The 14,351-nt window shown below is 45.4% G+C and overlaps 1 protein-coding gene across 6 annotated transcripts in view; it reads left to right on the forward strand.

The window, feature by feature from the left end:
- The window catches only part of LOC119119644 (homeobox protein Hox-C4-like), a 45,477-nt gene extending 33,339 nt beyond the window's left edge, over positions 1-12,138 (forward strand). The window contains exons 2-5 of one of the 6 annotated variants that reach the window (XM_037246128.1): positions 207-340; positions 3,847-4,694; positions 5,305-5,668; positions 12,032-12,138. In XM_037246128.1, coding sequence (XP_037102023.1) covers positions 4,187-4,694; positions 5,305-5,668; positions 12,032-12,035 — 876 coding nt within the window. In that variant the 5' untranslated portion in view covers positions 207-340; positions 3,847-4,186 and the 3' untranslated portion in view covers positions 12,036-12,138. Of the gene's footprint in view, positions 1-206; positions 341-3,846; positions 4,695-5,304; positions 6,357-12,001 lie in introns of those variants that run through there. The other 5 variants (XM_037246127.1, XM_037246126.1, XR_005097369.1 and 2 more) reach the window with 5 other exon arrangements.
- Positions 12,139-14,351: the final 2,213 nt, after the last annotated feature.

The raw sequence follows: 14,351 nt of genomic DNA on the forward strand, positions 1-14,351 counted from the left end.
TGTAATATTCTTTTTTTGAATTTTTATTTATTTATTTATTTATTCATAGAACTATACGTATAATATATATATATGTGTGTGTGTGTGTGTGTGTGTGTGTGTGTGTGTGTGTGTGTGTGTGTGTGTGTGTGTAGTTTGACTGTTCTTCTTCAGACCTGCACCACGTTTGACCTCGTGCATGTCTCATTTGCCTTTGTGTTTTTCAGATCGTTCCATGCTCAAGTGGAAGGCCGCACAGGACGTGTGGCCCATCCCGTCCCGTCCCGTCTTCTATCTCGTGCTCCCTTCTCGCAGATTGCTGCATCGTGCTTACCGGTGCCTGCATGGCGGTGAGAAAAAGGTGAGAAAGTGTCGGGCGCTTGTTGAAATGCTTATTCAAGTTGCACACTCAAGTGGTTGAACGTGGAGCTTTAATGAAGTGCAAAACATGCACTTTGGTTTCTGGGGAGGGGCGGGGGGGGGGAATCTAAGAGCCCCTCTTGCCTGCATGTGCTGCTTTGAGCGCATATTGCACCTCTCGCACGACTGTCTGCACTTCATTAAAACTTTTTTTTATTTGAACTGGACCATATTATAATTACACCTGTGGGGGCGGGGGGGCGTGTATGTGTTCTGTTAAGTGTTTGATTAAAAGCGCGTTATGGCTATTTAATCAGGGATATTGCATGCAGCGCTCGGGTCAGGTGCAGCCATTGGGCCACCAATCGACACACGGAACCACCACATCGTCTGCATTTCCCAACGCGTGTAAGGCTTTTAATTAGCAAAGGGGCCCTTTAATTAGCCCTCCGATGAATAAATGAACGAGGCAAATAATCCGCCCGAGGGCCTCATCTTTTTGACTTGTACATTATAACAAGTTATTGAACTGGCGGTGCACAATCTGAAAGCCATTTGTGCGGGGAAGGAATTCATTGGTGTCCCTCCATCAATAATGCTTGGCAGTGAACTATTGGAACGCAGCCGGGGTGAAGCGCGGGTCAGCCTGTCTCCTCGTATTAAAATGCAACAATCCCGTCCGCCGCATCCCCGTCGGGGTGTCTTTCATCCTTCACACCTTCCTCAGGCCTTTGTCATTTTTTTGAACAAGGTGAATCGCTCACCCTGGCTGAGCGCGCACATGCATTTCGCGCACTTGCACTGTAGCTATAATCAATCCCATCGATTCCCAATTTGGGTTATATGTATGCCGTTTTTAATAACCCCTCCCCAAACAGGGCCACATGTCCGATATGACATTTGTCATCGCAGCCTTTTCTCATTAGCTTCCCGAGTGTCAGCAAGAAAGGTTAGCGAGCGGTCACTATGCTAATAGCAGGCCGAAAGGAACGCTCGGGAACAATGCAGCCAACTTATTTTTCATCCGCGCTGTCACGCCGACCCTTTGTGCATGTTGGCGGCTGAATATTCATAAAAGCGCCACGGACACCCATTGAAAAACAACACGATGCAGCTGTTGAGTTGTTGGGATGCCGCACAAAGGCCGAGAGACCCGTATTAGTTGTCTATATGTACCCTGTAGAACCGAATTTGCGTGCACTTGAACACAATCGCAAATACGTCTCTACGGGAATACATGGGCAGCTGCAACTCACCCCCAGACTCGGCCTGCTGCAAGTCAACGCGCACGTTTCCGTTGGACGTACACGTGATACCTCGCGCCGCGCAACCGGCCACGTCCAGGGATTACCCGCCTTGCAAGCAGCTACCGTTCGACACCTTGTCGAACACGTTGCGAACAGGCGCTCGTTAAAACGCGACTGATTTACCGCTTTTATTGCGCAATAAAAGCCTCCCGACAGCCCGCAAGACAAGCGCTAATAGAAATGTCACGCGCCTTTCCCACAAAGTCAAGCGCTCGCAAACGCAGCACGCTCACATCAACCTCCTCCACTTCCTGATCATTATTATTATTATTATTATTATTATTATTATTATTATGGGTTAGTAGTGATGTTGTTTAGTTGTCAGGTTGAAGACAGAAGAGCTTTCCAGAGAGATAAGAAAATGCGCAGCATTCACATGACAAGTTTCCTCGGCGATAAAAAGCAAAGCTAATGTGCTCACTGCTCCTGATAGCATCAGTATTTGGAGCTGGATGGCTTTCCAAACGGCAGTCATGCACAAAAATCTGCTGTCTCAGCTCTAGTGGAATACCTTGGTGTTGCTTGGTGTGTGTTTGCATGTCAAAATGTGTCTTTTGTTACGGATGGAGAATTAAGGCCTGTTTACTCGTTTGCTTTGCACATGGTCTTGGCTCGTATGTGGCTTGCGTGAGCAAAAGCAGCTCTGTTGGCATGCTCGAGGGTGACCGTCTGTCGCTCATCATGGCAGAAAGATCTAATCCATGCCTGCATGCATAGCTGGCAGAAATATGGGCGACTGTTGGGAAATAAAAAACACCATTAGTGTCTTTTTTGCTGTGCTCTGTTAAATGATAGCACGATTGGCAACTGGCAACACAAGTTATGCTCTTTGCCATCGTGATGCTTGGAAGCCACGTGTTACTGCAGTTTTAGAATGTGATCTTTGTTTGTCTCACCAAAATGCAAGCCGTCTGGTTGGAGCTGAAAACAAGCAAATCTGGCCTCAGTGAGTGAAGCTGCGGCCTTGGTGGGCAGCAGGCGGCCATTGTTGGAAACGAGCAGGCCGCGTTCAGCCCCAAGTTGTGCTGCACATGCAAACGTCCATGCGCAATTTCGTAATTGTGACGTGTGATTCGAGCGGAGCTCATCCAGATACACCCCTTGGCTCCTTCATTCAACCTTTTAAATGATCAAGACTCCTGTGATGTTTCTCCCATTATTTCTTGTTTTTGCTTAAATAGCTTCAAACTCCTTCGACATGCTTTTTTCAAATGCATTCATCTGATTCACTCATGATCTAATTGTACGTTGCGGGCAGCATTGATTCATTTTACGCTCAGCGAGGGCATGAGAGGTCGTCTGCCCTGATAGTGCGACCTTTTGCAATCCGACAGCTACTTCTTGGCTGACGGCTATTAGTTCCATACACGCTACTGAAATTGGAATTTTCAAAATAATCGGCGGTGAATCGTCTCCTCCTGGTCACCACAAACAATATAACCTTTGAACAATAGCAGTTTTTTGAAGTATATGTTAGAATTCCCAATTGTGTGATTTGAAAATGGAATTGCGATACCAAAACCTCGGATACCTCGGTGACATGTGCATGCAGTGCCGCCTCAAAAGAAATGAGGTTCTAAAATGGAAAAACATTTGTATAATGGGCCCAAGTGTTCATCAAAACAAGATAGGTCTTATTCCTATTCTAAGCCTGTATCACATTAGGCACAGTTTGAACAGAAAAACTGTGCTTCAATTTAGGGGGGAAAAAATCATAAATTCCATGCGCATAAAAGTGAAATAAAAACATTTGTCAAGAAACGTTTTAAAACAAAAATTTCTTAAAAATGAAATTCAAATGTATTCAATACAAGGGAGCTGCCCTTGGTTTCCTGTATGTGGTTCTGGTATCAGCCTTTATTGGCCACCTTTGGCCTGAGTCAACTGAGGTAGGTCATGTGGCCTTCAAATATTTTTTTTTCCCAATGGAACTTGTTTATTTGATGAAATGGTTGGTTGTAACATGAAATTGAAGGGGGTTATATATTAGAAAATATTTTTGTTTTATTTTTACCTATCGTTCTTTTTCACCCATCTAACAAAACTATTTCCCATCATGCACCGTTTTGGAGACGTTTTGTGTCCATTTTTGCCATCGCTTTCAGGGTTGCTATTGTTCTTCTCCTTGGAGGAGCTCGATTGTCCCCTTGAATAATTGCGTTTGGTTGTGTGTGTGTGTTTTTTTTTTCTCCTTGGTCAGCAAAGCGAGCTACTAGTTTAGTGGCCAAGATCAATGGCTTCGCTACCAAGACAGGCGGAGAGGAAGAGCAAGGGAGAGGGCTGAGCAAAAGGAGAAATTAAGCGAGCGAGAGAGCGAGAGAGCGAGCGAGCGAGCGAGGAAGCTGGAAGCGAGCGCGCCATGGCGACTGGAGGTATGCTCAACAACCCTGGTTCCTCATCCGGGCACCTGCAGCTCGGCTGCGATTGGCCGTCAGGGTCACGTGGTAAAAGTAACTTTACAGGGCTGCTTGCAAGTAGGAGGGCTTTATGGAGCAGAAAAACGACAAAGCTAGAAAAATTATTTTGCACTCCAGAAATTAATGATCATGAGCTCGTATTTGATGGAGTCCAACTACATTGATCCGAAGTTTCCTCCATGCGAGGAATATTCGCAAAACAACTACATTCCCGAGCACAGCCCTGAATATTACGGCCGCGCCAGGGACCCGGGCTACCAGCAGCCGCCGCCGCCGCCTCCTCCACCGCCGCCGCCGCCACCGCAGCATCACCACCAGCACCACCAGCAGCAGCAGCAGGACTTGTACGCTGCGCCGCGGGCCAGCTACCAAGCGCGCCAGTACAACTGCGCAAGCATCCCCGAGCCCGACACGCCGAGGGGACACGCGGGCATTGGCCACTCGGCGCACCTGCTCGCGGGCAAGGGCCAGCCCGCTTCTTGCGAGACCCCCCAGTTGTCCATGTCCCCCGCCACCCCGCCGGCCGCAGCCTCCGCCTGCAACCAAGCCCTGCCGGAGCATCCCAACAGCGCCGCCTCGTCCAAGCAACCCGTTGTCTACCCGTGGATGAAGAAGATTCACGTCAGCACCGGTAGGCATGCAAAAAAGCTGCGCCTTTATGTCCGCCCTCGCTCTCCCCAGCCCCCTTCTCCCCTGCATCTCCGAGAGCAGGCCAGCCAGTGAGCCAGCCAGCCAGCCTTTTGAAATGGCACAATTGAGGCGGATTTACGACTCGGCGTTGGTAATTACACCCACCATAAATTTTATAGCCGAGGTATACTCAGGGCAGCCGTATCACCATGTGGCTTCTGCTCTTATGTATTGCGCCATGGAAAGGGGGAGAGAGAGAGAGAGACAGCGACGGGACATATATGAATAAGAGGGGAAGGGAGCGAAAGAAAACGAACAAAAAAAGGAATCCAGCTTTGTAATCTTGCATTAATAATTGATCTTGCTTGGCTGCAGCGAGTGTCCCCACAACTTCTAAAGTTGCCTTTTCAACATCCCAAACGCGCACATAAATCTTTCAAGTCACATCCATGTTTACCCCTCCTTTATTCCGTGTTGTCCTTCCTTTCTTTCGATCTTTCTTTCTTTCTTTCTTTCTTTCTTTGCTTCCTTCTTTCCTTGCTTGCTTCCTTCCTCCCTTCTTCCTTGTCTTCTTCTCCCCCCATGCACGCACCGTCGCCCGCCCAACGCAGTCGCGGGCTACAACGGGACGGAGCCCAAGCGGTCTCGGACAGCATACACCCGCCAGCAAGTCTTGGAACTGGAGAAGGAGTTCCACTATAACCGCTATTTGACTCGGAGGAGGCGCATCGAGATCGCCCACACGCTGGTCCTGTCCGAACGCCAGATCAAAATTTGGTTTCAGAACCGCAGGATGAAATGGAAAAAGGACCACCGGCTGCCCAACACCAAAGTGCGCTCGTCGTCTTCGTCGTCGTCGTCGTCGTCCGGCTCCAGCGCTGCGTCCGCGGCCGTGCTTCCTTCCTCGGCCACCGGCGCCGCAGCGGCCTCCGATGAACTGAGCGCGGCGGCGCAGCACGGCGACGACATGACCAGGTTATAAAAAACGCACACGGACGACGCAGATCATGCAAGGAAAAAAAAAAACAGAAGAGAACTGCGTATTTATAGATGATGGTCTATTTTGTTTTGTTTTTTTCGTAGCCATCGTGTGCGGTTTCCTCCAAGTCCAGCGTTATATAAAATGCATGTTATATAGCATGGATTCCTGCGAATACCGATGCAGTCTTTTTTATACGTGATACAGGGTTTCGTTTATTTGAACGCGTTTCAAATGCTCTTTGAATATGTTTGGAAAGAAGGCCGAGCAAAAAATGCAGATGGCGATACATTGAATACAAATATTATTGTGGGCCATTCTTTTGCCCTTTGCAGGTGAAATGCACAATCTATTTATTTCAGACAACACCGAAAAAATATCAATATAATTATTTTTGGTATTAGGGGAGAATTAAAAAAAAAAAAAAAAAGCTGAAACACACCATTCATCTTGAACTTGTATGTTTAGGATAAAACCATGTGACAATTACCTCGTGTATTTCAGAAACAATTATTTATTTATTTATTTATTTATTTAATTATTTATTTATTGTTTACAGTTTGGTTTCGTGGTGTTGGTGTTGTGTTTAGGACCTTCAAAAAATGGATTATTGTGAAATGCAATAAACGGATTTAGTGTACCTGTGCTAATCATATTGATCAATAAAACAGTGAGTGTCTTCTAGTTTTCGATACGTTTGCTGACTCGTTGGCTTATTGTAGGCGCAATCTTCCATTTTGAACCAAACCACTATCACCGTGGGCGTGTTTGTGTGTGTGGGCCTGTGTGTGTGTGTTTTATCTCTCTCAACCCTGCAGCGATCGCTGTGCATTTTATTGCATGTGTGTGTGTGTGTGTGTGTGTGTGTGTGTGTGTGTGTGTGTGTGTGTGTGTGTGTGTGTGTGTGTGTGTGTGTGTGTGTGTGTGTGTGTGTGCGTGTGCGTGTGCGTGTGTGTGTGTGTTGAACAGCAAACTGCTAGCGTATCGGTGTAGTGTACATTTGCAAAGTGTTGGGGGGGTCGACAATGTTTGGGAAAATCGCCCACTTGCTTTCCTACGCGTTCAATTGCTTTTTGACGTGCACACACCATCCAGCAAGTTGGCTTTCCACGTGTGTAAAATCAAGTGCATGAATGAAATCGTTGTGTGCACCATGCATTGTTAGTTAAGGGAGAACAGCAGCCCCACGTGATCAGCATGGCCCGCAGGAGTTGTATTTTTTTCCGTCATTGTTTTTTTTGTTTTTTCAAAGCAAAACCATTCCAAATATTTACCAGGACTTTTAGATTCTCCCTTATTTGTGTTTTAGCGCAAATGGATCCAAACATCACACCAAAAAAAAAGAAATCAATCCACACGAATTTGATAAATTACTGAATTTGTGACATGAATAGGCTAGTATAAATCGCCTTTCCTCTCGGGAAAGGGAGGGGGCATAGTGGATTCACAAAAGGCTCTTCACCGTCATTCTCACGGCACATGCAGCTTTTTTGATGTGCAAAAAAAAAAACATGAGTTTGATTTTGCAAAATGTGTGTTTTGAATAGGGTGGACTTGCTCAATTTGGAGCAAAAGCGCGAGCGAGCTAGCGCATCTGCAGGCAGGCATGCGGGGATGGAAGGATGGAGGGAGGTCGCTTGTCCGCAGAATAGCGATGAGGCGTCTGAAAAATGAGCGGAGGAGCCTTTATGTTGGCCGACACGTTGGAGAAATGGTTGTGCTGTATACAGGCGGGCCACATGCGCTCAGCATGCAGCAGAGCCCTCCGAGTTCTCTCCTTGTCCTCGCCTCCGTGTCGCCATGCACGCTGAAAAGCGACTTGATGGAATCTTTTTTTTTTTTTTGCATTGGAAAAGCCCGAGTTCACACCGAGGACACATTTTATGTCCCATTAGGTTTATTTCAAGCTGGATGGGCGAGCCACCCCCCACGCCCACCCGTGTTCAGTCCGGCCGCTCCCCTTGGCCTCGGCTTTCTCTCGTTCGTTTGCGGGCGGGTGGGCTCTGTGCCCGCCTGTTAAAGTCATCCCCAACCCTAATACAGAATAATCAATTCAAAGTAATGGCAGTAAAATATGATAAGCGCTGCAGGTCAAAGGCACTTGCGGGTTAGGGTTAGGGTAACCCAAGGGTTAACCCTAACCCTAACCTGCTCCAAATCTTGCTCCGCTCCCTGACCTGCAGCGCTCATCACAATTCACTGCCATTATTTTGAATGGATTATTCCGTGTTCTGCATGCCAGAAGAGAAAATGCTAAGGGGAAAGTCACAGTGGGGGCGGGGAGGGGGGTCAACAATCCTAAGTCACGTGGCTCGTGTGTTACTCGAGCATTTCAAAGGTGAGCCCATCCATCCTGTTCGGCTTTAACGTTTGGACAGCAACTTCCGCAAGTCCTCGCCTAGCAAGTCTGCACGTGCGTGGACGCGCGCATGCAAGGTCTTTGGAAAACTGTATAGCTAAAGGCAAAAAAAAAAAAAAAAGTGTCATCAAACGAATAATTTTGGAATGCAATTCAATGAAAATGATAGTCTACTTTCAGATAGTAGAAAAAATGTGATGGTTACTGTTCGATCATATTTGCTCCCACATTGTCAGTGTCACTTTACGCAATTACTGTGGGCACCTTCGATAAAATTGTGTGACGTCATAGACCGCCTCGTAGCTTACCTGCACCGGCAATGAAATTTCCTCATCTGCTCGTCCTTTAAATCCTTACTTGGCCAAGCTCGAAATCTCTTTTCTGAGCGTGGCAGGTAAGGCGGCAGCCGCATACACGCACTGAGTGTGGACGTGCAGCTCGTCTCAACTTCACTCTTTCACATTCCTCAATGCTTAGTCAGCTCCACAGGTTTGGTTTTCTTTTGTTTTTAATGCGTGCGTCTTCTCTTGACTGCTGAACCACTCTGGATTTTTTTCTTTTCCAATTGCACCATGGCACACTCGCACTGATTTATATTTGCCCCGGGCCTCGGCAACAATATTGACACCAATGGTTATCGAAATGTTTGAATGCGAGCTAGAATCATAAAAGTAGCCCAAATCTCGCTGCCTGGCAGACGTTTTTACGGGCGCACAAAAATAAGGCGGCGCTCTCAGGTGAGCGCCTGCCCGGTGCAGCAACTTTGCGCAAGCTAGGTGATGAAAAGTGCATCATTGTTCTTGTGTGCAGCGGCGACAGCTGTGAAAAGGCTGCGAGTTGAAACAAAGGTCAGGACGGCCGGTAACTTGCGCATGCGCACCAGGCAGCATAGAGGCGTAAATCTCCTTGCTGGGGTAGCAGATGCATCGCGTCCATTTTCGGCTAGCTCACTACATTTGCATAAAACACGCATTTAGAAGCAAAAACAGCGGCCAATTGATTTGCAAGTGATTTGGCGCGACGCTCAAATTTCCCAAATGTACTTAAACGACGCCTCGCATAACAATGACCGAAGTCCACTTGAATCAAATATTCTGTCGGGACGCTCCGTTTAACGAGTCCGCTAAAAATAAACAATAAGAGTAACACAAATGTGTCATTTACAAATGTATTAAAAGATTTTTATTGACACTGTCATAGAGGTGCATGTTTATTAAACTGCTTATGCTGCAGGTTTGAGTTGATTGCACTGAAAACCTTTGCTACAATTTTGACTCAAGCTGAAATGACTGTCGAATATTTTTAGAATCAATTTATTTAATTATTCCATCGATCAAGCAAATCATTTGATACAATTTTATTCGTATTAAAGGGTATTTACAATCCCTTTCCCTCTGAGTACTGTTTATCTCATTTCAAAAATGGATTTGCTTTCATGAAAGACTGTCAGAGAATTATTGCTTTTGAGCCTGAAATTTGAACAATGTTGATTTTTTTATAAATGTCTCTAAAAATGACTCAATCATTAAAATAAGAGGCATTTAATTAGATTTTGATTTGTTGTTGATTAATCAAATAATTTGACACCGTTAATATTAGGGCGAGCAACATAATTTAAACAAAAAGAATCATTAAAAAAGAATCCTTACGCAACAGTTCCATTAAAAAAAACGGAGCGCTTAAAAAGTCATTGTATATTTCAGACTTTGCTGCGCAGAGCATCGCAAAGTGATTTCATTTTTCCTCAGTCGACATCCAACGTTACACAAGTTGCTTTGGTGGGCTCTATTAATCCGTTTTTGCTTTCAACGTAAATGACCACAATATTGGGACCATCCAATGTTGCACTCAGATCAATAATGTAATCATTTTCATGGATGCCATATTCCCCTTTTGTGATTTTCTTTTTTTTTAAATGGCAATGTGCGTGCGCGTGTGTGTTAGCATATCACGCAGACAACATAAAAGCATATTTGAAAATCCTGATTTCTTCTTCGTGCTGATTTTTGTAAGCCTGCACATTCATTGCACGTACAATGAAAAGCGCGTGCTTGTGCGCGTGCTTGCATGCAAAAGTCAAGTTCCGCATACCGGTCCGGCATGCGTGTGCGTGTTTGCCTTGTGCCTTGTTTTGGGCTCACTTGTGAAGTGTGGTGAGCAAACTGCAGTCCTTTCATTTGGCGCTGCATTGTTTACAGCAATATAGGGCACCGGAACCATCAATCTTCCCTGCGTGCCAGGACAGCGCCATTTATATGCAGCGTTTGAACCGGCAGCATCCTCTCTGCCCATTAACGCCCCCCCCCCCTCCCCAGTCTCATCTTATCTGGCCAGATGCCTGCGCATGCGCGCGCACACACCGCAAAACATTTGTTTTGTTTTTTAATTTATTTATTTGACAGATAATTTACCCACTATGCATCATTTTCAAGATTTGATATGTAAATAAAGTAGCTACGTTTTCTCGAAATTCTTATTTAAGCCTTTACTGAAAATTTCTTCGCGTGAAGGAAAAAAATAAAAGGCGGGGGGAGGAGGAAGAGTAGTAAACGAAGGGGGTGACACCCAGAGCGACCGACGGGGCTTGTGTGTGTGTGTGTGCGTGTGTGTGCGTGTGTGTGTGTGTGTGTGTGCGTGTGCGCGAGGAAGAAAAATGATTTATTGGGACTAGGGCGGTTCAAGCAGAGTTCAGGGAGAATAGTGGTGCAGGCGCAGCAGCGACATGATGGCCAACTTGCTGAGCTTGTGTATCAGACGAGCTTGCTTGCAATGCAGGGCGCGTGCGAGATGGAAGGAACCGCTGGTAATGTCAGACTTTGCCATTTATGGCCTAAGACAACTCGTGATGCTTTCACTTAATTTGTCAAGTTTAGCTTTTGATGAAAATGTAATGAACAAATTCAGAATTTTTTAATTTTATTTCATGTAGCTCCGCCAACATTATGTAGATAATATTGTACAATAACTAAAAGTCATTCAAATAATCAGATTTCATAATGTGTTATATATCCAAAACAATCAAGAGGACATCTAGGTGTAAAATTACAGAATTCTGCACAATAAAAAATATGCTTTCGTTAATTATTTCAAATAAATTATTTGTTTATTGTAAAGAAATGAAAAATAATCACATTTGGAAAAAAACAAAAGATGTCAGTGAAGCCAAGATGTTCAGGTGAAAGTGAGATGAAGATGAGGAATCGAGTACAGCCGAGCCGTCATTGCAGGCGAGAGGCGCGTAACCACGTGCATGCGCGCACATCGTTCATGCAGGTTAAACAACCAAACAAAAAATAAAATTTTCATTCACTTTGCAATGACTCTGGCAATAATATACGATGACCTAAAAAATGATCAATGCAATCAAGCAATCAGAAGGCTTCACGTGAGCCACATGCAGGCACGCGGGGAAATAGGTTGCTTTGTGCAAGTGTTGATTGTCTTCATTGTCTCTACATGCGCTGACAGTCAAGCGCTCCCGGGAAAGCCCGCCAAAGCAAGAAATGCAAACATTTGTGCCGGTGAGCAAATAAAATAAAATAGCCTTTGAGGCTGCTCTCAAGAATTTCTATTTGCAATTCTATTTGTAATTCAAATAAATACGTAATTTGACAATCACATGTTTTTCCTTTGAAATATAACAATAAAAAAATGTTATTTAAAGGAAATACTGTGGCACCCTTCAGTAAATGGCCGACTTGTAGCCTGAAGTGGAAATCCTGACGAATTAAAAAACAAAACGAAAAATTAAACCATAAACCTACCACCCCAAAGAAAGTTGTGCAGCGACAAGCGGAATCTATTTTTAATAAATACAACACCCCGTCAATAAATAAAGATGATCGAGTTCTCAAATGCTCCGAAACAAGTGACGTTTCTCTCACTTCGCTGCCATTTTCCGCTGACGTCACTCCTTCCCTGCCATACACCCCCACCACTTTTTTTTTTTTTTTTTCCAAATATCCTGCAGATGATCAAAACCTGTTGCTGCTGCTCTTAGATGACGACATGTGGAAAAAGTTGCCCAGAAGCTTCAAGTTGAAGGCGCTTGATTTTGGTCATCTGTCATTGGACGGCTCGCGATCACGTGACCAAGGCTGCTTTCGGCTGGTAAATAGTGTTCCGATTTTCCACATGGCTATTCCAAATGCGTAATTTCTACTTTCATTTTGGCCACGTAGACATCCTTTTGAAACGGCTTGAATTTATTTCTTGTTATTTATTTTGTAGATGTCTTTCCTGTCCTTAAGACCTGATCTTTATTTTTAACCAGTTGCAGTTTGAAGCTTGAGGTGCTCGCTGGACTCTGCAGGCTGAGGTGCAGCTGAAGACCAGCAAAGGGTCCCCAATTGCAAGAATCCGCAGAAAAGCACCCGGAGCCATCGGGTAAATATTTCTTTGCTCATATAGCCAACACAACACCTATCAAGAACAAATATTGAGCATCAAGATGTATTGTTTTCGAATCCTCTGCAGTTTCTCCCCAGATTTTCAGTTCTCAGAGTTACTTTTCCAGCAACAACAGAGCAGTAGATTTAAAAACAATTCAAGAGGGAGGGCAAAAATAAACAATTAGATTGTGTGTTTGCACAGATGTGCACAACACAACACTTATCAAGGACAAATATCTAACTGGAGACGTGATTGTATTCACAATGAACCGATGGCATTCAAACATTTGTCAAAACCCAATGCTCCGTCACTCTGTCACTGACATTTTGAGCCCAAAACAGAAATGGTCATCCAGATGCGGACCATGTTTGATTACTGCACTATAGAGCTAGCTAGGATGCTAACAAACGAGTCGCAGATGCTGCAGGAAAAAAGTCTGAGCTCCTTTTAATGTGCCTCTTTTTAACGTCACTCGGGCCTTATTATGGCTTTCAGCATACACGTCCAACGGCGCTGATTTTCCGCGGCTGTCCCAAGGTAGCGTTTAAATGACTGGGACGGGGACGTAGCGGGTCTGCCAGTGCGTGTGGCCAAGATTAATGTGGTCTGTCAGGCGGCTGTAGCGGCCTCAGATGTTTCCTTACACTCTTGCATGGGGAGGCAACTGATTCAGGTGCGGTCTTTCTTGATGGACTCGTCATATGTTTCAGGGACGGGCTGCGAGATCGTCTTCCCGGCGAGCGGATGGTGACCTTCACCGGTTTGAGAAGGAATTCCGCTGAGACCGTACTTGCGTCGCCCCGGACGGGCCTCAAGGAGCACCAGGTCGAAATTTGCTTCCAGAACAAATTTGAGCGAGCGCGGACTTTCAACTCAGCGGAGGATGAATAATACGTGACTGTGGGGAACGTCAAAATGTGTTGCTGCTCAAAAATTGCTGAAAGAGATGACTTTCCCATGTTTTCACATTAACATTAAGCTAGCACTCTAAGGGCATCTACTATCTACGTATGTTCTTGCTGGAAATGTCATTTTCAAATCAAAGCAAAAACAAAAAACATTTGGAAGGCAGGCTCGTCCCACCAAGTCTCGCGGCGGCCCAGATGGTCATCAGTGCATTCCAAAGCAGCCCCAGGGCCCATTAGCTGCAATCTTCATTGCAATCATACATTTGGTAGCGCTCATTAGCTTAGCTCACCTCAAATCCCACAGCAGCGCACAAGTGCGCCTCCCAACACAGCATGTCCAAAATTCAAAACGTTTTTTTTTTGTGGCTTATTGTTGCATGTTTTAGGACTCTTTTCTGCTGTAAATAGTAACTCTGAGAAATGAGCTGGATTGAATGATGTTTTTTCAAACCAAACAATGCTTTGATACAGTCATTCTGTCCGTGCTGAATAAACGCAAGCTTTGCTCGGAACGACTTCTGCTTCAATAGTCGTTTATTTTACACTGAACAATTCCGAGGCTGCAAAGTCGAAGCGAAGTCAGACTGAAGGCGGCTCCCTATTGTGCATTCATGTCGAAGCGATCTTTCCACTCAAAGCGTCTCCCTGGCCAGGCCAGGCCGGTCCACCCCTCTCCGAGTTCCCCACCATTAATCACCGGGCCTTTGGAACGCTCTGAGCACGAGTTCTAAACCCAGTGGGGCAGCGTGACAGGAAGCCAAATTGAGGGGTTGCGATGCGAGTCAGAGCCGGAGCGGGCTGGCCGGGTGTCATGTTAGCATCACAGCTTGTGAAACCAGGGGGATTCGGATTTTGGGGATCCATCGGGATTTATTAAAAAAAAAAAAAAAATCTGTTTAAACCCTTAAAGAGCCAAAACCTGCACATGGGTGATGATATATACACGCTGATGGATCCAAGCGAGAGACGCCAACCCCCTGTGGCGTCAGGCCGACAGTCATGCTGGAAAAAATGAGGAAA

This window comes from Syngnathus acus, chromosome 2, assembly GCF_901709675.1.
Source record: "Syngnathus acus chromosome 2, fSynAcu1.2, whole genome shotgun sequence".
Classification (NCBI taxonomy): domain Eukaryota; kingdom Metazoa; phylum Chordata; class Actinopteri; order Syngnathiformes; family Syngnathidae; genus Syngnathus; species Syngnathus acus.